This window comes from Silurus aristotelis (genome assembly GCF_946808225.1).
Source record: "Silurus aristotelis genome assembly, chromosome: 15".
NCBI classification, from domain to species: domain Eukaryota; kingdom Metazoa; phylum Chordata; class Actinopteri; order Siluriformes; family Siluridae; genus Silurus; species Silurus aristotelis.
The window spans coordinates 24,027,417-24,052,110 of NC_139588.1; the positions used below are offsets into that span (position 1 = coordinate 24,027,417).

A 24,694-nucleotide genomic window follows, 5' to 3' on the forward strand; every position below is an offset into this window, starting at 1 on the left:
GCCAGCAAATATATAACTAATATATAACAATATTAATCCCTTACCCGTGGTCTTCATACTCACTTCTGTCAGAAAGCGTTGATGTTTCTCACAACAGCAGCTCTGATGGCGGCATTCTAATTGTTTAATATTTATATTACATTATTATTTCTAGCATTTTAATTGGATAAGATGCTCAGAGAGCAATAAAACGATGAGCGTTAACAACGACACCAAAGTGTTTTCTCTAAAGAGACTCTTAAATTCTTCAATGTTTATGGAAGGAGTCTCCAGTGTCAGAGGTAAAGCTGTTAATTTCAGCTATAGGATTATTGCAGCTTTTGAGTAACAGGACAAGCAGTGTTTCACCTCATAAACTTCAAGAGTATGAGTGAGAGACAGGACATTTATAGCTGCTATAATGTATTAGAAAAGCTTTTTATCAATGTAAATAGAATTGAATAACTTTTGTAAAATGTAAACCCATTTAAATAGATACGATACTGTCGTGATCAATTCCCGGAAAACGGAAGTTCAAACAAACCACGCGGGAAACGTTTTTTTTTTTTATTTTGTCCTTTTTTTATTAAAAAATGTTATAAAAATGCTACAATGCACATATAAAATGTATTTAATGCTCTACTCTAGATTTATATCATATTTAAAAATGAAACTGATGTAAAGCAGAGAGGAAACATCCACTCGAATTAACGTGCGGTCACGTTTTTCTTTTCTTTTTTTATATATATATATATATATATATATATATATATATATATATAAACAGAAATAATTGGTTCCATAACCGCAAGTGAATTTTTCTTGTAAATAGGAAGACAATCGTATTTTTTAAACCCTGTCCTCTTTCTGACGCTCAAAAATACAAAGTTAAAGTCAATACTGTACTTTAATGTGCTCGAACACTTGGTGCATAGAAAGTGTATTGCGACACTCAATGCATAGGATCGCAGAAAAGCGTGGGACTCGTTAACGAGGCTGCGTTCACACACCACGTCGATTTCGGGATTCTTTTAGTTTTCACCTGATTAGAGAATATAAAGCTACTTTTGGATTACGCTAGATTGGTAGACAGAAATGTGCGGAAAAGAAAAAAGGACAGACGCAACGCGTCGCAAAATCCTTCGCACATATCGCATACTTTAAAACCAGCAAATTACAAAAAACAATAGATGACGGAATGAAATCCGTTGCAAATAGTACCGGAACATAACTTTTTTTTTTATTATTAAAAACAAAAACAATAATCAATTATACAATGAGAAAAAACACCTGAAAACGTAACACAACCGACTTTTCCTTTCACTGTTCAAGAAGCGAGTTTTACTTTACGCTTTCAAACCTTTCGTGCCTGGGGGCGGGGCTTAACATCACTTTACTCTCATTTGCTAGTGAGATTCGGATGGATGGCTCCATAACCAGGAAGCAGAGGCTTTAGTAGATGGAGATCTTTCAGGAAGCGGTTCTGTGTGTAGTCACAGTGTTTATATCTTCTAGTGGAAATGACTATTTTGTGTTATTGTTATTTTTTGTTAAAACGTGCGCCATTAACAATTAGCCATTAGCAATCCAAACAAACCAGCTAATGAGAGTAAAGCACAACAGTTAAGCCCCGCCCTGATCAAAGGTTTGCACCAGACTCAGGGAACTTTTCCCCCTACCATTTCATAATTCTTAGTTAAAGCGTTTCTCATCCATCTCGTTGTTTAGTTTTGTTTGTTTTTTTGTGAAAAGTTGTGTTCCGATACTTTTGGCACCAATATTATTCCGTATAGGTTAAAATAAATGTTTTTTTTTAAGGGTGAATCAGGCCCGTGAAAGTCTCTTCTGCCCTGAGTCCGACCAAAAAGCCAACACTCGATGCAACGAATAAATTAAAATAAATTAAAAGTCACTATATAGAATGAGGCACGACCCCATATTATTCTTCATTTGTCTCTTAAACAAATATAAGAACACTATGACTTCTAATATATTAAAAAAATAAAAATAAAATAAAAAAATAAAACGGGCGGATGATTTGCCCAGATACTGACGGGAGAAAATACGCTGGGTGCCGAAAATGCACCAAAAAAAAAAAAGTAAATAAAAAAAAGTCACGCATCATCGTATTCTTACTGCCGTGTCTGACTCGATATCCGATCTGTGAACGTGTTAAAAAAACGAGTGCATTGTAACAGTTAACAAGCTGAATCTACAGTAAAAAATATATTTTACCATTTTACAGTTTCATCTTTATGAAAATAACTTTTTCATACTTATTTGTATACATCTGGCTCTGCTCTCCATCCGGCATGTAGTGTTAATGGACGCAAGAAAGAAATAAATTATAATAATAATAATAATAATAAAAAAAAAGAACAGGAAAATAAAGAATGTATAGATGGTGCGCAAATAAGATAACTGTTCAGCTCAATAAAATCAAGGCCATTCTTTAGAAGACACACACACACACTCCTTTCCCTGAAAGGACTGCAGACAGAACTTCCACAACAGGTAGAAAAACATTACAAGGAGAAAAAGTATCCGAGTCTCAAAGGTCCTCCTCGAGTCCGATCTAAGAGCCGACGATGATCTCCATGAGGTGCTCCAGTTCGTTAAGATCGGAGCGGCAGTTAGATGGCGAGTTTATAGACGTCGGCGTGTGAGAGGGACTCAAACTGTCCAGCAGGTCGTACGGACCCATCTTGGGTGCCGTGCTCTGAATCCCAGTGAGCATGTTGTCCAGGTCGTAATACGACGCGTCAACGTCTGAGAACAATTCCTCCAGAGCAGAGTCCGGACCCGAGGCACCGTTCTTGATCTCGAAAGTCCCGATTACTTGTCCCATTGCCTTCTGCTCCTCCCTGGAGGAGGGACACTCCTGTTCGTCGTCTTCATCCTCGTCTTCATCGTCTCTCGGGGGGTCGTCCTCGCTCGCGTCCCATTGACGACTCGAGGTCTCTGAGAGACACACGTCGGCGGCGGGGTCACGCACCGAGACCGAACACAGCGTCTCGTCCGTCACGACTTCCTCCTCCCGGCTGATTTCTTCATAACTGATGACCGAGAAGAGCTTCGGCTCAGATTCCTGCTCTCGTGACCGGCACAGGACCTCGGTAGCCACCAGGCGCTCGGAGGGCCCCTGAGCGCCACTGCAAAAGGCTTCGGTGACCACCCAGCTCCCGTCGTGGGTCATCTCCTCCTGGATCTGCCGCACCGTGTTGGCGATGAGGACGGAGCGACACAGGTTGGGCTCCACTAACATGTGGCATAGCTGCAGCTTGATGAGGGACATGTCCAGCAGAGACTGGCGCTGCAGACTGTACGAGGAGGACACCTTGGCACTGGCCAGGTTCTCGTCCGACATCTCGTCATCCTCGCTGGGAAACTTGCGCTTGGTGCCTTTGGAGAACATGTCTAGCCTGAGAAAGAGAATACAAGCTTGATTACAGTCATGTAGTCACATGCTTCATAAGTAAATAAAAAAAAAAAAAAATCACAAGCAGGACAGATTAATGTGTAAAAGAGCTGCAGGATGGAAACAGGAAACCGTCGAAGGTTAAGAGGAAGTCGGAGACGCTGTCTAACAAACCGAGCTGCTAATTATGATTTATTCACCAATTAAAAATAATAATAAAATGATGTGTGCTCTGATTGGCTCCTTATTACATCCTGGATACATATGTAGTTAATATGAGTCTGGTGTGTGTGTGTGTGTGTGTGTGTTGCCTCATAAGCTATTACAATCAGGCTGATCTCATCTCAAGCTACAGAGAAAAACGACATACGTCTGTTCATAAAAACGAAGAGAAACGAATTAGCGTGGGACATAATGCGCTTTTCCATCGCAAACTCCATGACTGATGTCAGTTATTTGGAAAATTACAGGAAGGAAAATGTAATAAATCAACTTTTATGATCCAAAAACAATGAAATGCGATTACCATATTTTCCTTCGGTTTGTCTGTTAAACTGTCACCAGGATTACCACAGATCTTTATTTTATTCCGCATTTTTATTTTTCGGTAAGCTTGAGTTTTAAGTTGAGTTTTCTCCTCACTTTTACTTTTAGTTCTAGGGTCATTTTCATTCCTCTAAGTGATGAGGTGTAGGAGTGAGGTGTTACAGGGGTAGAGGTGAAGAACAACCCGAGGTGAAGCGAAGAGCATTAAAATGGTAGACTTCTGCTTCTTTAGTAGTGCAGTGAGAATACATTTAGTTACACAAGCTTTAGATGCTGGAGTCTCATGTAAATCTTTACAATCACAATCCACTATTCACCCCTGAACTCCTTCCAGCTAATCACAATCCACTATTCACCCCTGAACTCCTTCCAGCCAATCACAATCCACTATTCACACCTGAACTCCTTCCAGCCAATCACAATCCACTATTCACACCTGAACTCCTTCCAGCCAATCACAATCCACTATTCACCCCTGAACTCCTTCCAGCCAATCACAATCCACTATTCACCCCTGAACTCCTTCCAGCCAATCACAATCCACTATTCACACCTGAACTCCTTCCCGCCAATCACAATCCACTATTCACCCCTGAACTCCTTTTAGCCAATCACAATCCACTATTCACACCTGAACTTTATTTCAAAACAATTTAGTTGTATTTGAGTTAACGGAAACGCACCGTTCCATGTGACTTCACGAGCAACATTCAAAGCGGCGCAGTTTCAAAAAGTATTGACACCCCTCAGGTGAGCAAGCTAAAAAGATTTATTCAAATTTCTGTGGCATTTTTTTCGGACATGATCACGAAGCTGCTTTATGGAAATCTGGATCCAGAAACAGCTACAGATTTACATTCATCCTTAATAAACAAGTCAAATGTGGCAGCGCTGAAGATAAACTTCCTGATATCAGGATAGGAGGGGGAAAAAACTCGAGAGGAAGCTGACATGGCTCAAATCATTCAATCAAAAATAATAATAATAATTGCAAATGTTCATCAGCAAAAAGCTCCTCATGTTCCTCTGCCTAAACTCGACCAAATATGGGTGTGTGGGATTCCAACACCATGAGGTGGACATGACGAGGAACAGCTCAGTAAGATGGTGCTTTAGTGTAGGTCAGGTTTGAGATTCAGATGTTAGACTCTGTGTTCATTAACGCAACAACGTTTTGTTTATAAAAACTATCATCATGAGACTGAACACATAGGAAATGTGATTTAAACCATGGAATTACATACACTATACAGTGCCAGAAGTATTGTGACACCTGACTTTCCCACCCAGACGTGTTCCCTCCCTAAACATGGACACACACAATTGTCTTTGGATGCGACGGAATAAAATGTTGCCTGCACTTGAACTAGGAGACCCAAACCTGAAGACCGTACATGAAGGTGTGCTACTCATGGGAGGGAATGGAAGATCTCCTGCTACTGAACATGAATCAATGTGATCGCCGACTGCAGCCCAAACCTCCTCACCCCACCTACATCAGACATCATCCCTGTGTTTGAATGAATCTCCAGAAACCTTCACAAAATCTAGTGGAACATCTTCCCAGAAGAGTGGAGTTCATTATAAGCATGAGGTAAGATGTTCAAAATGGAAGCACAAAGCAATCTTGTGGTCGGGTGTCCACAAACTTTTGGCCACACATCCCGTGTGTGTGATGATTTAAGGTCCTTGTACTGATTAATTCTTGTGTCAGGAACGCAACCCAGAGAACACGGACCCTGGACTGTTTGCTCAACATCTGTCTTCAACCAGGCATGGATTGCACAAATAATTGCACATCTGGCACACAGCTGCACTGGTTTAGGAATATCTAAAATAACTCAGACTGTTTCTGTTGTCCTGAATGTTTATTCCATTTCTATATTCTTCTAAATTCTTTTGGTAATTTAGTTACAAGTATATTGTTAAGTCAATTTTTCTCTGGTTATTTTACTATTTTAATTCTTTTCCTTTCATAAAAAAAAAAAACATTTCGTTTTTTTAACGTGGACAAATAAAAACTCAATACAATTGAATCCGTCATCCTTGAACCTCTGCCAGGAGGTTACGGCTTTCCCCTGACGGTTTGCTCTGAAATCAGTTCTGTGAGAAAATAAAAGATTACAGTTTTTACCTTTTTTTTTTTTTTTCTTTGTATGCATGAGTGTAAATCTACAACATTTACAGATATACCACCTGGGAAACATCTGGACTTTTCATTCAGATTAAATTTTTTTTTTATATAAACAGATTTATAGCAAAGTCCTTTAACTTACGGCGCTGCCAAATTCTGGACTCTGATTGGTCGAATGGTGTTGATCAGTTTTCTCTAACAGCAGCTCCAACATTAGCTCGGATTTCTGCTAATATTAATAGATGATCCTTTCCAGTAGTAACAGCGTTGGCGCAGAGACGTCCACGGTGGACTCCACACTCGAACACTTATGTGCAAGGATCGACATTTACCGAAGGAGTCTCCAGTGTCAGGGGTTAAGACAGTTTTGGTCATCACCTCCAGCAGAGTGCTAGGTGAGGGAAGGAATGGGTGTTTATAGCTGCTATAACGTAAGTAAGTACAGGAACGGACTTGTTTCATGAACATGGATGTGATATAAATAAACGAGTGAAAGTTCGACATGGCGTCCGATAATCATAATGAAATAACTGCACTTGGTGGAATAAAAGCACGTCCCGTTAGAGAAAAATAATCCACTTCCATGTGACATCAGTCATCGTGGATTATTTTACCTACCACACACACACACACACACACACACACACAATGCTTTATTCTTGCATGATTAATCACATCAGGCATGACGAAGACAAACCTGGAAGCTTTGTTACCTTGAACACACACACACACACACACACACCACAGCTCAAACCCAACACCACACACGGTCCAGGTACACTGGACAGGGTAAGGATGAGGGGGGGGAGGTGCATGAGAGGGCGTGTCTCCTACCTGAAGCACGAGCGACATCTCAGCGCTGTAGAGACACAGACCAGAGCGCAAACTGACAGAGTGACCAATCACGAGAACTCTAACTAAATCATACATTCATCCCACACACACACACACACACACACACACACACACACTTTATTCTAAAATTAACAACTAATTGATTACAGCTACACATTGTTTTACATGTATGGGGGTGTTAGTAGGTCACATGACCAGGATGCGGTTTGTATTGTGCAATATATCACGGAAAAGTCGATATTGCGATTAATGATACCACGATACAGTTTTCTCAGATATCGTTGGTACGATACTTACAAATTAATTGCCACTCCTTGGAGGTCTTTGATTTGACAGAGACAAAAAAAACATTTGGTTTTATGGCCATTGAAAAGAAAACGATTGTCAAATTTAATCATTCGTCGCGATGTGAGTCACGTAGTGTAGAACAGGTCCTCGAGTCCCGTGCTATTTTAGTCATCACAAACGTAGCAGGCAAGCACTTCCTGTAGTTACTTCTCGGAAAAAGAAAAAACCCGACACTTTTTTTAACAGGAAATAGTGCACATGTATCATTAGCAGGTCTATTACACAGGGTGATTTCCACTGCATGCTGGCCACTAAAAGTATGTTCATCCCTGATAATCAACCCGTGTTCACATGTAGAAGAACGGGCTTTGGGAATCAGTGATCATTCAGCTAGAAGAGCATCAGTAAAATCAGATGTTGGGATGTTTGAGGAGGCTTTGTTCTGTATTGCAGTTTATCCCAAAGGTGTTCAGTGGGGATTGTGGAGGTCAGGTTTTTGGACAGGAGCATCAAGGTGCTAGAATTTCTTCAGGGTTTCAACGTTCTTCATGAAACAACTGCATGGGTTAGACTTTGTGGGAACAGTTTGAAGGTTGGGTGATGATTGTCAGATGTATTGCACATACGTCCGAGCCCATTGTTTTATGGGTCTATGCAGGACCCAAGTTATTTCAAAACCAAATAGTCTTCATGGAGGTCAGGTGTGCTTACGGGAGCACCGTGGAGGTGGAACAGCATTACGGTTTCTAAGTTCTTCAGGAAATTGTACAAAATGTCACGCTTTGTGGGAGCAGGTTGATGGGTGGGTGCTGATTGTCAGGGGTGCACAAACTCTATGCAGGACACTCGAGTTGTACCAAATCAATAACTTGTGTCTTTAGGGAGGTCAGGAGCGTTGTGGTGCTGGAACACCATCAGGAATTCCAAGTTCTTCTACACTAGTTCTGACTGTGTTTGACCAGGTTGATGGGTGGGTGATGATCTTCAGGGGTGCACATACTTTTTGAGCTTGTTGTGAATATGAAGTAACAATTGGTTAAACTAATGCAGTCAGAATAGGGCTTGTGTTTCCAGTGGTGCGCGATGATATCGTCATTGTCGTTTTAACGATACAACATCGCGTTTTCGGACGCGTCACTCGTTTTGAGTAACGTTACGATTAATCGCTATTCTACTGACATCGTGAAAATGCAATATATGACATTAAAATACACATTTTTGAATTATGCAAAAGAAAATATATATTTAAACCCGTTTTAGACACGTTAAAAGGACTGTAATGCTCTTATTCACGTCATTAATAATCACAATACTCCAAAATATTTATTACATGCCCCCCCTGATCCCCCCTCCAATCAGGGCAAAAGGGGGGAATTCTCCTGCGACGCCGGCGTGACGTCACCGCGCACGCCCCGCCCGCACTTCCGTCCTCTCCCCCTCCCCCACCGCCCTGACGTGGCCGGTAACTGGGGTGGCGAAGCGTCAGAAAAACGGTCCAAAAATAAACAATAAAACACAAAACACCATCTATAAACATTAGAATACAAAATAAATCCCCGAAATAAGGGCTTGTTCGCGCGCTGCGCGTGTCAGTCCCACGTTAAAGCGCGGTGTAAAGTCGGCGCGAGCGTGAAAACGACAAAGATGGACGCCATGTTGGATTTTTCCCCCTGTGATATTCGTCCCCGGATATCACGCGGAGTCTCTTGTGTTCCTTCACCCCCGACATTACGCGGTTGGTAATAAAGAGTGCGGGATGAGCGGGTGAAGGTTTACACGGACACGGCGCGTGTAGAGTACGAGCTTTTTTTATTTATTTTTTTACACGTGAGAGAGACGCAGAGAGCGCGAGCTCCGACTTCCGCATACACGCCGTTTATTCGAACTCGAGCGCGCGGCTACGTGTTATTTTTTTTTCTTTCGCGTGCGTGTGGCATTGCGTTGCGCCCGTGTGAAAGAGGGGAGACACGGAGAAGGTTGGACAGAGGAAGAGCAAGAAAAACGACCCCCGTACCTGGGATAAGTTGAGAGTTCCTGCTGGAGAGCGTCATGCGCGGGTTGTGCAGGCCGGCGGCGGTGTAGAAGGTGCAGCTCCACTCGGCCACTCGGGTGCACACTGAGCCTGTGAGCATCCGGCACGCCGGGCAGGGCTGATGGGGGCGGAAACTTTCAGCTGCATGGACACCAGGCCATCCGTGCATCTGCACATACCCCCTGTACCCCACGAACACAAAGCCTCTGGATGGGGGTGTGAGGGGGTGTTAGGGAGGGTGGTGAAGGAGTGTTTTCTTCTTTACATCCAGAACCTGACTATAGAATGGTGTTTCACAGTCCCTCAGCAGTCTGGAGTTCTGCTACAGATCTAAATCTGATCACCATTCTATAAAATGCATGCACTAGAAATAATAATAATAATTTTTTTTACACGAAATACTACACAATTCAATGTTTTTCTTTTTTCTGTCATTATGCAATTATGCTGCAATCTTCACTCAAAATACTACAAGTGTGTGTTGTTGGATTTCATGCAGCTCAGGAACTGTTGCTCAAATGGCATTGAAAATATAATAATAAAAAAATGATTTATGATGTTGAAAGTTAGCATTCTTTTCTGAATAATGGTGAATATTAGCCAGGATCTTCATCCCTGCTTTTAAAAACCCTGTATAAAAAACAACAAGATGATGCACATACCAGTTACTATAAGACCTGTGACTGTAACCAGTGATAATAAAACCAGTGAATGTAAAAGTAGTGACATGACAAGCAGTGATATTAAAACTAGTGACTAACACAATTGATACAACACTGACTGAAACAGCACTGATACTAAAACTAGTGACTGACACAAGTGATAATAAAACCATTGTCTGTTACACCAGTGATCCTAAAACCAGTAACTAACACCAGTGACACTGAAAGCAGTGTAATTAAAACCAGTTATTGTAAAATCAGTTATTATAAAACCAGTTACTGTAACACCAGTGATATTAAAATTATTGACTGTAATAGCAGTGTTAAAAAAACAAATGATATTAAAATAAGTGACTGTAAAACTAATGATACTTAAACCAGTGACTGTAACAACAGTGATAATAAAACAATTCTCTGTTACATCAGTGATCCTAAAACCACTAACTGTAACACCAGTGATTCTGAAAGCAGTGTATTTAAAAAACAATGATAGTTAAATCAGTGACTAACAGCAGTAATGTGAAAACAAGTTATATTAGAACTAGTGACTGTAACACCAACGATACTAAAGTCAGTGACTGTAACACCAGTGATACAAAAAACAGTGATATTAAAACTAGTGACTGTAACACCAACGATACTAAAGTCAGTGACTGTAACACCAGTGATACAAAAAACAGTGATATTAAAACTAGTGACTGTAACACCAATGATACTAGCACCAGTGACTGTAACACCAGTGATTGTAACACTAGTGATCTTAAAACCATAACTGTAACCCCAGTGATAGTGAAATTTAAAACCAGTGATTGTAAAATCATTGAATATAAAACCAGTGACTTGTTACAGCAATGATACTAACACCAGTGATTATAACACTAGTGATAATAAAAGCAGTGATGTGAAAATCAGTGACTGTAACACCAATGATATTAATACCAGTGACTGTAACAGCAGTGATATTAAAAATATTGACTGATACTAAAACCAGTGACTGTAACACCAGTGATAATAAAACCATTGTCTGTAACACCAGTGATCCTAAATCCAGTGACTGTAACACCAGTGACCGTAACACCAGTGATACTGAAACCAGTGTAATTAAAACCAGTGACTGTAACACCAATTACTATATAACCTGTAACTGTAACCAGGGATAATAAAACCATTGATTGTAACACCAGCGCTTGAGTGATAAAAAATAAATTTTAACTTCATTTATTTACTTAACCATGTAAAGGAATAAAAAACAGAATTAAATGTGTTTTTTCCTGAGTGTATTTAATAAACGCACTGTTTACACAATGAGTTCATACACGTTATATCTAAAATTACACATTAATCAGCTGTGAACTACAGATTGTTTTTGCTGTTGATGGCCAATAGAGGGTGCCAACCCTTTTTATCCTGTCGTTTAACCTATTACCACAATATAGAGGAAAGTATTGGGACACCTGATTTATATGATATATTAGATACAGTGTAGAGAGAAAGAGAGAGAGAGTCAAGAAGCTGATGCAGTACACAGGGAAATAAGACTATGTTTCTCCCAGTTGCTATGTAAAACAACATAGAGCTACATACAGAACACGGAGCTACATAACAGGACACAAAGTGACACACACGACACAGAGCTACATAACAGGACACAGAGCTACATAACAGAACACGGAACTATATAACAGAACACAGAGCTTAAGACTAAAGTAAGTGTCCTCGCCACATAAAGTGCTTCGTGTGCAACCGAGGGCAAACAGTGCAACAAAAAGACATATTAGCGCCGACCAGTAAACCTGCTGTATAATATGTTATACTGTACAACGTGCAAAAGAGAGAACAATACGCAAGATTGAACTTGTAAACAAACACAATGTTGTGCAAAAACAGCAACAGCAGCAATCGAGAGATTCAGAACAGCATGTAAACTATATAATATGATTATAATATATTATGGCTTGTGCTAAAGACTTGGATGTGCATGAATTAAAATGAGTATTAAATGGGTATTTGAGTTCAGGCTGTAATAGTGCAGTAACACACAGTTGAGTGTGTGTGTGTGTGTGTGTGTGTGTGTGTGTGTGTGTGTGTGTGTGTGTGTGTGGGAAAGTTTCAGTTCCAGTTAAATTCTGTGTGTTGAGGAGTCTGATGGCTTAAGGGTAAAAAACTGTCGCACAGTCTGGATGTGAAGCCCGAATGCTTTAGAACCTCTTTTCTGATGGTTGGAGAGTGAAGAGTGTGTGTGAGGGGTGTGTGTAAAGAGTGTGTATGAGCGGTGTGTGGGTTTGTCCACACACCGCTGTAGGGTGTGTGGACATATCCTCTGTATGGTCTTGTGATCCGAGACAGTGCAGTTCCCCAACCAGGTAATAATGCAGCTGCTCAGCTGCTCAGATCAGCTGCGCAGATGCACTTGATGGTCTCAGGGCCAAGTGGAGGGTCATGGCAAAGGCATCGTTTATGGAATGGTTTGGACGATATGCAAACTGCATGGGGTCAGGTTAGGGTGGTAGCTGGGTCTTGATGTGCCTCATGACGAGCCTTTCTAAGCACTTTATTACTATGGGTGTGAGTGTGATGGGACAATAGTCATTAAGGCAGGAGACTGTAGACTTCTTCAGCACGGGGACGATGGTCGTTGTCTTGAGGCACGTAGGAACCACGGCGTTGCTCAGGAAGATGTTGAAGATGCTGGTGAAGACATCCACTAGCTGTTCTGCACATTCCCTGAGCACTCTGCCAGTAGCGTTGTCTGGTCCAGCAGACTTCCATGGGTTAAATCTGCATCAGTTTTCCTCACATCAACTGTGGTTAGACAGAGCACCTGGTCACTTGGAGGAGAGGTGGTCTTCCTTTCCGCCAAATTGTTCTGCATCTTAAAGCAGGCATAGAAGTCGATAAGTGCATCTGGAAGGGAGGCCTCATGGTCACAAGCAAGTGAAGTTGATTTGTCGTTTGTGATCGTCTGGTTGCCCTGCCACATGCGCCGTGTGTCTTAGATTCTTTTGCCGTGTGTAAGCTTTCGCCTTTCTGATGGCTTGGGACAGTTTGGCCATTGCTGTTCTTAAGGCTGTCTTTTGTCCCTTTTAGTCTCTACACTTTAGCAGCGCATACACCTTTGTGGTCATCCACAGCTTCTGGTTGGATTGTGGGTGATTGTCTGAAGTAGAGCTCCCAAAGCTGCTAAAAAAGCTGATGGCTGTGGCTGTAGCTTCCCTGGGGAAGAGATGGCACCAGGATGAACTACGGAAAGAAGGCAGACACAGTATGATGCTCTGGGAGATGTTGTGCTGGAATAAGTTGGGTCCTGGTGTTCATGTGGATGTTATTTTGACATGTACCACCCTGTTGCAGATCCCCTGTGGCAGTGTCCTCGTTTAGCAGGATACATCTCATTGCACATCCATAGTGCCACACACCAGTCAGAACAAAAAGTCTCTAAATTCCAAGGAACCCAATCTGAACATGTTTTTATAGGGCATGCTGAACAAACAAGTCTGATCCTCTGATCCGTGGAGGCTCCACCTCACTAAGTACATGACATAAAGGATCTGCTGCTAAGATTGTGATGCCAGATACCGCAGCGCATCTTCAGAAGTCTGGTGGAGTTCAGGCTGTGATGGGTCAGAGCTGTCTTGGTGGCACAAGAAGGTGTATCTGTATCTGTTTGGACCTGTACTGATTGATACTCTGAATTCATAACTGGATAGTGGTAAATAAGGGCAGAATTTTAAAAACTATATTAATATTTACCCAGGAACAGTTTTCATGTGCATTCAGAGTCCGGTTACACGTCTTTCTCTGTATATAACATACTTGTTGATGTTATTGATATCAAAATTGTGTGTAAAACAGAAAACAATAACCATAACAATGATATAACGCTGCTAGGAAGATGCTTAGTTTTTATTCTGGCATCTTCCAGGATTCTACTACTTTTACACTTTTTACCACAGTCAACATACTATAGATATAAGTCTAGTCTAGTAGCTTTAAGGTGGAAAGGTGGAAGCTCAGTTATTAAAGCTCTGATTGGAAGGTTAGGGTTCAAACTCCAGTATTGCCAAGCTGCCACCCTTGGGACCCCTTAGCAAGGCCTTTAACCCTCAGTGTTTGAGGGGGGGCTGTATCTTGGCTGACCCTATGCTCTGACCCCAACTTTATAACATCGCTGGGATATGTGAAGAAAGAATTTCACTCTGAATGTGAATCACATTTGACAAGTATAAAGCACTGCCTTCTTGTCATCCCAACCATAAACATTACAGTAAAACAACCAAAAACATTACAGTAAAACAACAATGGTTAGTGGAAAGAAACTGGTACAAAGTCTGGATGTGAGAGCCTGAATGCTTCGGTTCCTTTTACCATATGGCAGGTGAGTGAAGAGTGTGTGTGAGGGGTGTGTGATCAGCTTTAGTGCTGTAAATGATCTCAAAATCTCCTGAAAAACAGGACAAAAACAACATTCTCATAAAAACTGGTAGTAAACTGTACTTTTCCATGCGTGTAGTGTGTAGAGTGTAGTATGTATTGTGTTGTGTATAGAGTACAGTGTGTAGAATGTAGTGTATAGAGTGCAGTGTGTAGTATGTAGTGTGTAGAGTGCAGTATGTAGTATGTAGAGTGCAGTATGTAGTGTGTAGAGTGCAGTATGTAGTATGTAGGGTGCAGGATGTAGTGTGTAGAGTGCAGTATGTAGTATGTAGAGTGCAGTATGTAGTGTGTAGAGTGCAGTATGTAGTATGTAGGGTGCAGGATGTAGTGTGTAGAGTGCAGTATGTAGTATGTAGAGTGCAGAATGTAGTATGTGGTGTGTAGAGTGCAGTATGAAGTATGTAGAGTGCAGTATGTAGTGTGTAAAGTGCAGTATGTAGTGTGTAAAGTGCAGTATGTAGTGTGTAGTGTGTAGAGTGCTGTATGTAGTATGTAAAGTGCAGTATGTAGTGTGTAGAGTGCAGTATGTAGTGTGTAGAGTGCAGTATGTAGTATGTAGGGGGCAGTATGTAGAGTGCAGTATGTAGTATGTAGAGTGCAGTATGTAGTGTGTAGAGTGCAGTATGTAGTATGTAGGGTGCAGTATGTAGTGTGTAGAGTGCAGTATGTAGTGTTTAGAGTAGAGTGCAGTATGTAGGGTGCAGTATGTAGAGTGCAATATGTAGTATGTAGAGTGCAGTATGTAGTATGTGGTGTGTAGAGTGCAGTATGTAGTATGTGGTGTGTAGAGTGCAGTATGTAGTGTGTAAAGTGCAATATGTAGTGTGTAAAGTGCAGTATGTAGTGTGTAGTGTGTAGAGTGCAGTATGTAGTATGTAGAGTGCAGTATGTAGTGTGTAGAGTGCAGTATATAGTGTGTAGAGTGCAGTATGTAGTGTGTAGAGTGCAGTGTGTAGTGTGTAAAGTGCAGTATGTAGTGTGTAGAGTGCAGTGTGTAGTGTGTAGAGTGCAGTATGTAGTGTGTAGAGTGCAGTATGTAGTCTGTAGGGTGCAGTATGTAGTGTGTAGAGTGCAGTATGTAGTATGTAGAGTGCAGTATGTAGTATGTAGAGTGCAGTATGTAGTATGTGGTGTGTAGAGTGCAGTATGTAGTGTGTAAAGTGCAATATGTAGTGTGTAAAGTGCAGTATGTAGTGTGTAAAGTGCAGTATGTAGTGTGTAGAGTGCAGTATGTAGTATGTAAAGTGCAGTATGTAGTGTGTAGAGTGCAGTATGTAGTGTGTAGAGTGCAGTATGTAAAGTGTAGAGTGCAGTATGTAGTATGAAGAGTGCAGTATGTACTATGTAGTGTGTAGAGTGCAGTATGTAGTATGTAGAGTGCAGTATGTAAAGTGCAGTATATAGTATGTAGTGGGTAGAGTGCAGTTTGTAGTGTGTAGAATGCAGTATGTAGAGTGCAGTATGTAGTGTGTAGAGTGCAGTATGTAGTATGTAGAGTGCAGTATATAGAGTGCAGTATGTAGTATGTAGAGTGCAGTATGTAGTATGTAGTGTGTCGAGTGCAGTATGTAGTATGTAAAGTGCAGTATGTAGTGTGTAGAATGCAGTATGTAGTATGTAGATTGCAGTATGTAGTATGTAGAGTGCAGTATGTAGTGTGTAGAGTGTAGTATGTAGTGTGTAGAGTGCAGTATGTAGTGTGTAGAGTGCAGTGTGTAGTGTGTAAAGTGCAGTATGTAGTGTGTAGAGTGCAGTGTGTAGTGTGTAGAGTGCAGTATGTAGTGTGTAGAGTGCAGTATGTAGTCTGTAGGTTGCAGTATGTAGTGTGTAGAGTGCAGTATGTAGTGTGTAGAGTGCAGTATGTAGTATGTAGAGTGCAGTATGTAGTATGTGGTGTGTAGAGTGCAGTATGTAGTGTGTAGAGTGCAGTATGTAGAGTGCAGTATGTAGTATGTAGAGTGCATTATGTAGTGTGTAAAGTGCAGTATGTAGTGTGTAGAGTGCAGTATGTAGTATGTGGTGTGTAGAGTGCAGTACGTAGTGTGTAGAGTGCAGTATGTAGTATGTAGAGTGCAGTATGTAGTGTGTAGAGTGCAGTATGTAGTATGTGGTGTGTAGAGTGCAGTATGTAGTGTGAAAAGTGCAATATGTAGTGTGTAAAGTGCAGTATGTAGTGTGTAGAGTAAAGTATGTAGTATGTAAAGTGCAGTATGCAGTATGTAGTGTGTAGAGTGCAGTATGTAGTGTGTAGAGTGCAGTATGTAGAGTGTAGAGTGCAGTATGTAGTATGAAGAGTGCAGTTTGTAGTATCTAGTGTTTAGAGTGCAGTATATAGTATGTAGTATGTAGAGTGCAGTATGTAGAGTGCAGTATATAGTATGTAGTGTGTAGGGTGCAGTATGTAGTATGTAGTATGTAGAGTGCACTATGTAGTATGTAGTGTGTAGAGTGCAGTATGTAGTATGTAGAGTGCAGTATGTAGTATGTAGAGTGCAGTATGTAGTATGTATTGGTAGAGTGCAGTATGTAGTGTGTAGAGTGCAGTATGTAGTATGTAGAGTGCAGTATGTAGTGTGTAGAGTGCAGTATGTAGTGTGTAGAGTGCAGTGTGTAGTGTGTAAAGTGAAGTATGTAGTGTGTAAAGCGCAGTGTATAGTGTGTAGAGTGCAGTATGTAGTGTGTAGAGTGCAGTATGTAGTCTGTAGAGTGCAGTATGTAGTATGTAGAGTGCAGTATGTAGTATGTGGTGTGTAGAGTGCAGTATGTAGTGTGTAGAGTGCAGTATGTAGTATGTAGAGTGCAGTATGTAGTATGTGGTGTGTAGAGTGCAGTATGTAGTATGTAGTATGTAGAGTGCAGTATGTAGAGTGCAGTATGTAGTATGTGGTGTGTAGAGTGCAGTATGTAGTATGTAGAGTGCAGTATGTAGTATGTAAAGTGCAGTATGTTGTGTGTAGAATGCAGTATGTAGTATGTAGAGTGCAGTATGTAGTATGTAGAGTGCAGTATGTAATGTGTAGAGTGTAGAGTACAGTATGTAGTATGTAGAGTGCAGTATATAGTATGTCGTGTGTAGAGTGCAGTATGTAGTGTGTAGAGTGTAGAGTGCAGTATGTAGTGTGTAGAGTGCAGTATGTAGTATGTAGAGTGCAGTATGTAAAGTGCAGTATATAGTATGTAGTGGGTAGAGTGCAGTATGTAGAGTGTAGTATGTAGTGTGTAGAGTGTAGTATGTAGTGTGTAGAGTGCAGTATGTAGTATGTAGAGTGCAGTATGTAGAGTGCAGTATGTAGTATGTAGAGTGCAGTATGTAGTGTGTAGTGTGTAGAGTGCAGTATGTAGTATGTAAAGTGCAGTATGTAGTGTGTAGAATGCAGTATGTAGTATGTAGAGTGCAGTATGTAGTGTGTAGAGTGCAGTATGTAGAGTGCAGTATGTAGTATGTAGAGTGCAGTATGTAGTATGTAGAGTGCAGTATGTAGTGTGTAGAGTGCAGTATGTAGTATGTGGTGTGTAGAGTGCAGTATGTAGTGTGTAAAGTGCAATATGTAGTGTGTAAAGTGCAGTATGTAGTGTGTAGAGTAAAGTATGTAGTATGTAAAGTGCAGTATGCAGTATGTAGTGTGTAGAGTGCAGTATGTAGTGTGTAGAGTGCAGTATGTAGAGTGTAGAGTGCAGTATGTAGTATGAAGAGTGCAGTTTGTAGTATCTAGTGTTTAGAGTGCAGTATATAGTATGTAGTATGTAGAGTGCAGTATGTAGAGTGCAGTATATAGTATGTAGTGTGTAGGGTGCAGTATGTAGTATGTAGTATGTAGAGTGCACTATGTAGTATGTAGTGTGTAGAGTGCAGTATGTAGTATGTAGAGTGCAGTATGTAGTATGTAGAGTGCAGTATGTAGAGTGCAGTATGTAGTATGTATTGGTAGAGTGCAGTATGTAGTGTGTAGAGTGCAGTATGTAGTATGTAGAGTGCAGTATGTAGTGTGTAGAGTGCAGTATGTAGTGTGTAGAGTGCAGTGTGTAGTGTGTAAAGTGAAGTATGTAGTGTGTAAAGCGCAGTGTATAGTGTGTAGAGTGCAGTATGTAGTGTGTAGAGTGCAGTATGTAGTCTGTAGAGTGCAGTATGTAGTATGTAGAGTGCAGTATGTAGTATGTGGTGTGTAGAGTGCAGTATGTAGTGTGTAGAGTGCAGTATGTAGTATGTAGAGTGCAGTATGTAGTATGTGGTGTGTAGAGTGCAGTATGTAGTATGTAGTATGTAGAGTGCAGTATGTAGAGTGCAGTATGTAGTATGTGGTGTGTAGAGTGCAGTATGTAGTATGTAGAGTGCAGTATGTAGTATGTAAAGTGCAGTATGTTGTGTGTAGAATGCAGTATGTAGTATGTAGAGTGCAGTATGTAGTATGTAGAGTGCAGTATGTAATGTGTAGAGTGTAGAGTGCAGTATGTAGTGTGTAGAGTACAGTATGTAGTATGTAGAGTGCAGTATATAGTATGTCGTGTGTAGAGTGCAGTATGTAGTGTGTAGAGTGTAGAGTGCAGTATGTAGTGTGTAGAGTGCAGTATGTAGTATGTAGAGTGCAGTATGTAAAGTGCAGTATATAGTATGTAGTGGGTAGAGTGCAGTATGTAGAGTGTAGTATGTAGTGTGTAGAGTGTAGTATGTAGTGTGTAGAGTGCAGTATGTAGTATGTAGAGTGCAGTATGTAGAGTGCAGTATGTAGTATGTAGAGTGCAGTATGTAGTGTGTAGTGTGTAGAGTGCAGTATGTAGTATGTAAAGTGCAGTATGTAGTGTGTAGAATGCAGTATGTAGTATGTAGAGTGCAGTATGTAGTGTGTAGAGTGCAGTATGTAGTGTGTAGAGTGCAGTATGTAGAGTGCAGTATGTAGTATGTATTGGTAGAGTGCAGTATGTAGTGTGTAGAGTGCAGTATGTAGTATGTAGAGTGCAGTATGTAGTGTGTAGAGTGCAGTATGTAGTGTGTAGAGTGCAGTGTGTAGTGTGTAAAGTGCAGTATGTAGTGAGTAGAGCGCAGTGTATAGTGTGTAGAGTGCAGTATGTAGTGTGTAGAGTGCAGTATGTAGTCTGTAAAGTGCAGTATGTAGTATGTAGAGTGCAGTATGTAGTATGTGGTGTGTAGAGGGCAGTATGTAGTGTGTTGAGTGCAGTATGTAGTATGTAGAGTGCAGTATGTAGTATGTGGTGTGTAGAGTGCAGTATGTAGTATGTAGTAAGTAGAGTGCAGTATGTAGAGTGCAGTATGTAGTATGTGGTGTGTAGAGTGCAGTATGTAGTATGTAGAGTGCAGTATGTAGTGTGTAGAGTGCAGTATGTAGTGTGTAGAGTGCAGTATGTAGTGTGTAGAGTGCAGTGTGTAGAGTGCAGTGTGTAGAGTGCAGTATATAGTATGCAGAGTGCAGTATGTAGTGTGTAGAGTGCAGTGTGTAGTGTGTAGAGTGAAGTATGTAATCTGTAGAGTGCAGTGTGTAGTGTGTAGAGTGCAGTGTGTAGTATGTAGAGTGCAGTATGTAGTGTGTAGAGTGCAGTATGTAGTGTGCAGAGTGCAGTGTGTATAGTGCAGTATGTAGTGTGTAGAGTGCAGTATGTAGTGTGCAGAGTGCAGTGTGTATAGTGCAGTATGTAGTGTGTATAGTGCAGTGTGTAGTGTGTAGAGTGCAGTGTGTAGTGTGTATAGTGCAGTATGTAGTCTGTAGAATCCAGTGTGTGGTGTGTAGAGGGCAGTGTGTAGTGTGTAGAGTGCAGTATGTTGTGTGTAGAGTGCAATATGTAGTATGTAAAGTGCAGTATGTAGTGTGTAAAGTGCAGTGTGTAGTGTGTAGAGTGCAGTGTGTAGTATGTAGAGTGCAGTATGTTGTGTGTAGAGTGCAGTATGTAGTATGTAGAGTGCAGTATGCAGTGTGTAGAGTGCAGTATGTAGTGTGTAGAGTGCAGTATGTAGTATGTGGTGTGTAGAGTGCAGTATGTAGTGTGTAAAGTGCAATATGTAGTGTGTAAAGGGCAGTTTGTAGTGTGTAGAGTGCAGTATGTAGTGTGTAGAGTGTAGAGTGCATTATGTAGTATGAAGAGTGCAGTATGTAGTATGTAGTGTGTAGAGTGCAGTATGTAGTATGTAGAGTGCAGTATGTAAAGTGCAGTATATAGTATGTAGTGTGTAGAGTGCAGTATGTAGTGTGTAGAGTGCAGTATGTAGAGTGTAGTGTGTAGAGTGCAGTATGTAGTATGTAGAGTGCAGTATGTAGAGTGCAGTATGTAGTATGTAGAGTGCAGTATGTAGTATGTAGTGTGTAGAGTGCAGTATGTAGTATGTAAAGTGCAGTATGTAGTGTGTAGAATGCAGTATGTGGTATGTAAAGTGCAGTATGTGGTATGTAGAGTGCAGTATGTAGTGTGTAGAGTGCAGTATGTAGTGTGTAGAGTGCAGTGTGTAGTGTGTAAAGTGTAGTGTGTAGAGTGCAGTGTGTAGTGTGTAGAGTGCAGTATGTAGTGTGTAGAGTGCAGTATGTAGTGTGTAGAGTGCAGTGTGTAGTATGTAGAGTGCAGTATGTAGTATGTAGAGTGCAGTATGTAGTGTGTAGAGTGCAGTATGTAGTATGTAGAGTGCAGTATGTAGTATGTGGTGTGTAGAGTGCAGTATGTAGTGTGTAGGGTGCAGTATGTAGTGTGTAGAGTGCAGTATGTAGTATGTGGTGTGTAGAGTGCAGTACGTAGTGTGTAGAGTGCAGTATGTAGTGTGTAGAGTGCAGAATGTAGTATGTGGTGTGTAGAGTGCAGTATGTAGTGTGTAAAGTGCAATATGTAGTGTGTAAAGTGCAGGATGTATTGTGTAGAGTGCAGTATGTAGTATGTAAAGTGCAGTATGTAGTATGTAGTGTGTAGAGTGCAGTATGTAGTGTGTAGAGTGCAGTATGTAGAGTGTAGAGTGCAGTATGTAGTATGAAGAGTGCAGTATGTAGTATCTAGTGTTTAGAGTGCAGTATATCGTATGTAGTATGTAGAGTGCAGTATGTAGAGTGCAGTATATAGTATGTAGTGTGTAGAGTGCAGTATGTAATATGTAGTATGTAGAGTGCACTATGTAGTATGTAGAGTGCAGTATGTAGTATTTAGTGTGTAGAGTGCAGTATGTAGTATGTAGAGTGCAGTATGTAGAGTGCAGTATGTAGTATGTATTGGTAGAGTGCAGTATGTAGTGTGTAGAGTGCAGTATGTAGTATGTAGAGTGCAGTATGTAGTGTGTAGAGTGCAGTATGTAGTGTGTAGAGTGCAGTATGTAGTGTGTAGAGTGCAGTGTGTAGTGTGTAAATTGCAGTGTGTAGTGTGTAGAGTGCAGTGTGTAGTGTGTAGAGTGCAGTGTGTAGTGTGTAGGTTGCAGTATGTAGTGTGTAGGTTGCAGTATGTAGTGTGTAGAGTGCAGTATGTAGTATGTAAAGTGCAGTATGTAGTATGTAGAGTGCAGTATGTAGTGTGTAGAGTGCAGAATGTAGTATGTAGAGTGCAGTATGTAGTATGTGGTGTGTAGAGTGCAGTATGTAGTGTGTAGAGTGCAGTATGTAGTATGTATAGTGCATTATGTAGTGTGTAGAGTGCAGTATGTAGTATGTAGAGTGCAGTATGTAGTGTGTAGAGTGCAGTATGTAGTATGTGGTGTGAAGAGTGCAGTACGTAGTGTGTAGAGTGCAGTATGTAGTATGTAGAGTGCAGTATGTAGTGTGTAGAGTGCAGAATGTAGTATGTGGTGTGTAGAGTGCAGTATGTAGTGTGTAAAGTGCAATATGTAGTGTGTAAAGTGCAGTATGTATTGTGTAGAGTGCAGTATGTAGTATGTAGTATGTAGAGTGCACTATGTAGTATGTAGAGTGCAGTATGTAGTATTTAGTGTGAAGAGTGCAGTATGTAGTATGTAGAGTGCAGTATGTAGAGTGCAGTATGTAGTATGTATTGGTAGAGTGCAGTATGTAGTGTGTAGAGTGCAGTATGTAATATGTAGAGTGCAGTATGTAGTGTGTAGAGTGCAGTATGTAGTGTGTAGAGTGCAGTATGTAGTGTGTAGAGTGCAGTGTGTAGTGTGTAAAGTGCAGTGTGTAGTGTGTAGAGTGCAGTGTGTAGTGTGTAGAGTGCAGTATGTAGTGTGTAGGTTGCAGTATGTAGTGTGTAGAGTGCAGTATGTAGTATGTAGAGTGCAGTATGTAGTATTTAGAGTGCAGTATGTAGTGTGTAGAGTGCAGTATGTAGTATGTAGAGTGCAGTATGTAGTATGTGGTGTGTAGAGTGAAGTATGTAGTGTGTAGAGTGCAGTATGTAGAGTGCAGTATGTAGTATGTATAGTGCATTATGTAGTGTGTATAGTGCAGTATGTAGTATGTAGAGTGCAGTATGTAGTGTGTAGAGTGCATTATGTAGTATGTGGTGTGTAGAGTGCAGTACGTAGTGTGTAGAGTGCAGTATGTAGTATGTAGAGTGCAGTATGTAGTGTGTAGAGTGCAGTATGTAGTATGTGGTGTGTAGAGTGCAGTATGTAGTGTGTAAAGTGCAATATGTAGTGTGTAAAGTGCAGTATGTATTGTGTAGAGTGCAGTATGTAGTATGTAAAGTGCAGTATGTAGTGTGTAGAGTGCAGTATGTAGTGTGTAGAGTGCAGTATGTAGAGTGTAGAGTGCATTATGTAGTATGAAGAGTGCAGTATGTAGTATCTAGTGTTTAGAGTGCAGTATATCGTATGTAGTATGTAGAGTGCAGTATGTAGAGTGCAGTATATAGTATGTAGTGTGTAGAGTGCAGTATGTAATATGTAGTATGTAGAGTGCACTATGTAGTATGTAGAGTGCAGTATGTAGTATTGAGTGTGTAGAGTGCAGTATGTAGTATGTAGAGTGCAGTATGTAGAGTGCAGTATGTAGTATGTATTGGTAGAGTGCAGTATGTAGTGTGTAGAGTGCAGTATGTAGTATGTAGAGTGCAGTATGTAGTGTGTAGAGTGCAGTATGTAGTGTGTAGAGTGCAGTGTGTAGTGTGTAAAGTGCAGTATGTAGTGAGTAGAGCGCAGTGTATAGTGTGTAGAGTGCAGTATGTAGTGTGTAGAGTGCAGTATGTAGTATGTAGAGTGCAGTATGTAGTATGTGGTGTGTAGAGGGCAGTATGTAGTGTGTTGAGTGCAGTATGTAGTATGTAGAGTGCAGTATGTAGTATGTAGAGTGCAGTATATAGTATGTAGTGTGTAGAGTGCACTATGTAGTATGTAAAGTGCAGTATATAGTATGTAGTGTGTAGAGTGCAGTATGTAGTATGTAGTGTGTAGAATGCAGTATGTATTATGTAGAGTGCAGAATGTAGTATTTAGAGTGCAGTATGTAGTATGTAGAGTGCAGTATGTAGTATGTGGTGTGTAGAGTGCAGTATGTAGTATGTAGTGTGTAGAGTGCAGTATGTAGTATGTGGTGTGTAGAGTGCAGTATGTAGTGTGTAGAGTGCAGTGTGTGGTGTGTAAAGTGCAGTATGTTGTGTGTAGAGTGCAGTATGTAGTGTGTAGAGTCCAGTGTGTAGTGTGTAGAGTGCAGTATGTAGTGTGTAGAGTGCAGTATGTAGTGTGTAGAGTGCAGTATGTAGTATGTAGAGTGCAGTATGTAGTGTGTAGAGTGCAGTATGTGGTCTGTAGAGTGCAGTGTGTGGTGTGTAGAGTGCAGTGTGTGGTGTGTAGAGTGCAGTATGTTGTGTGTAGAGTGCAGTATGTAGTCTGTAGAATACAGTGTGTGGTGTGTAGAGTGCAGTGTGTAGTGTGTAGAGTGCAGTGTGTGGTGTGTAGAGTGCAGTGTGTAGTGTGTAGAGTGCAGTATGTAGTGTGTAGAGTGTACAGTGCAGTATGTAGTGTGTAGAGTGCAGTGTGTAGTGTGTAAAGTGCAGTATGTTGTGTGTAGAGTGCAGTATGTAGTGTGTAGAGTGCAGTATGTAGTATGTGGTGTGTAGAGTGCAGTATGTAGTGTGTAGAGTGCAGTATGTAGTGTGTAGAGTGCAGTGTGCAGTATGTAGTGTGTAGAGTGCAGTGTGTAGAGTGCAGTGTGAAGTGTGTAGAGTGCAGTGTGTAGTGTGTAGATTGCAGTATGTAGTCTGTAGAGTGCAGTGTGTGGTGTGTAGAGTGCAGTATTTAGTATGTAGAGTGCAGTGGGTAGTGTGTAGAGTGCAGTATTTAGTATGTAGAGTGCAGTGGGTAGTGTGTAGAGTGCAGTATGTAGTGTGTAGAGTGCAGTATGTAGTGTGTAGAGTGCAGTGTGTAGTGTGTATAGTGCAGTATGTAGTGTGTAGAGTGCAGTATGTAGTGTGTAGAG

The 24,694-nt window shown here is 41.0% G+C and overlaps 1 protein-coding gene across 2 annotated transcripts; it reads right to left on the reverse strand.

Moving 5' to 3' along the window:
* Positions 1 to 1,783: 1,783 nt before the first annotated feature.
* cdca4 (cell division cycle associated 4) lies at positions 1,784 to 9,649 on the reverse strand. Of its 2 annotated transcripts, XM_083561886.1 has the most exons (3): positions 9,235 to 9,649; positions 6,912 to 6,936; positions 1,784 to 3,401 (listed from the first exon to the last, which is right to left on the reverse strand). In XM_083561886.1, the coding sequence occupies exons 1-3, from the start codon at positions 9,419 to 9,421 to the stop codon at positions 2,555 to 2,557; spliced, it is 1,059 nt and encodes a 352-aa protein (XP_083418012.1). In that variant the 5' UTR covers positions 9,422 to 9,649; the 3' UTR covers positions 1,784 to 2,554. The 2 variants fall into 2 exon arrangements, with proteins under 2 accessions (XP_083418012.1, XP_083418013.1); XM_083561887.1 differs by lacking the exon at positions 6,912 to 6,936 and having other exon boundaries at positions 9,235 to 9,382.
* Between the last annotated feature and the right edge of the window lie 15,045 nt (positions 9,650 to 24,694).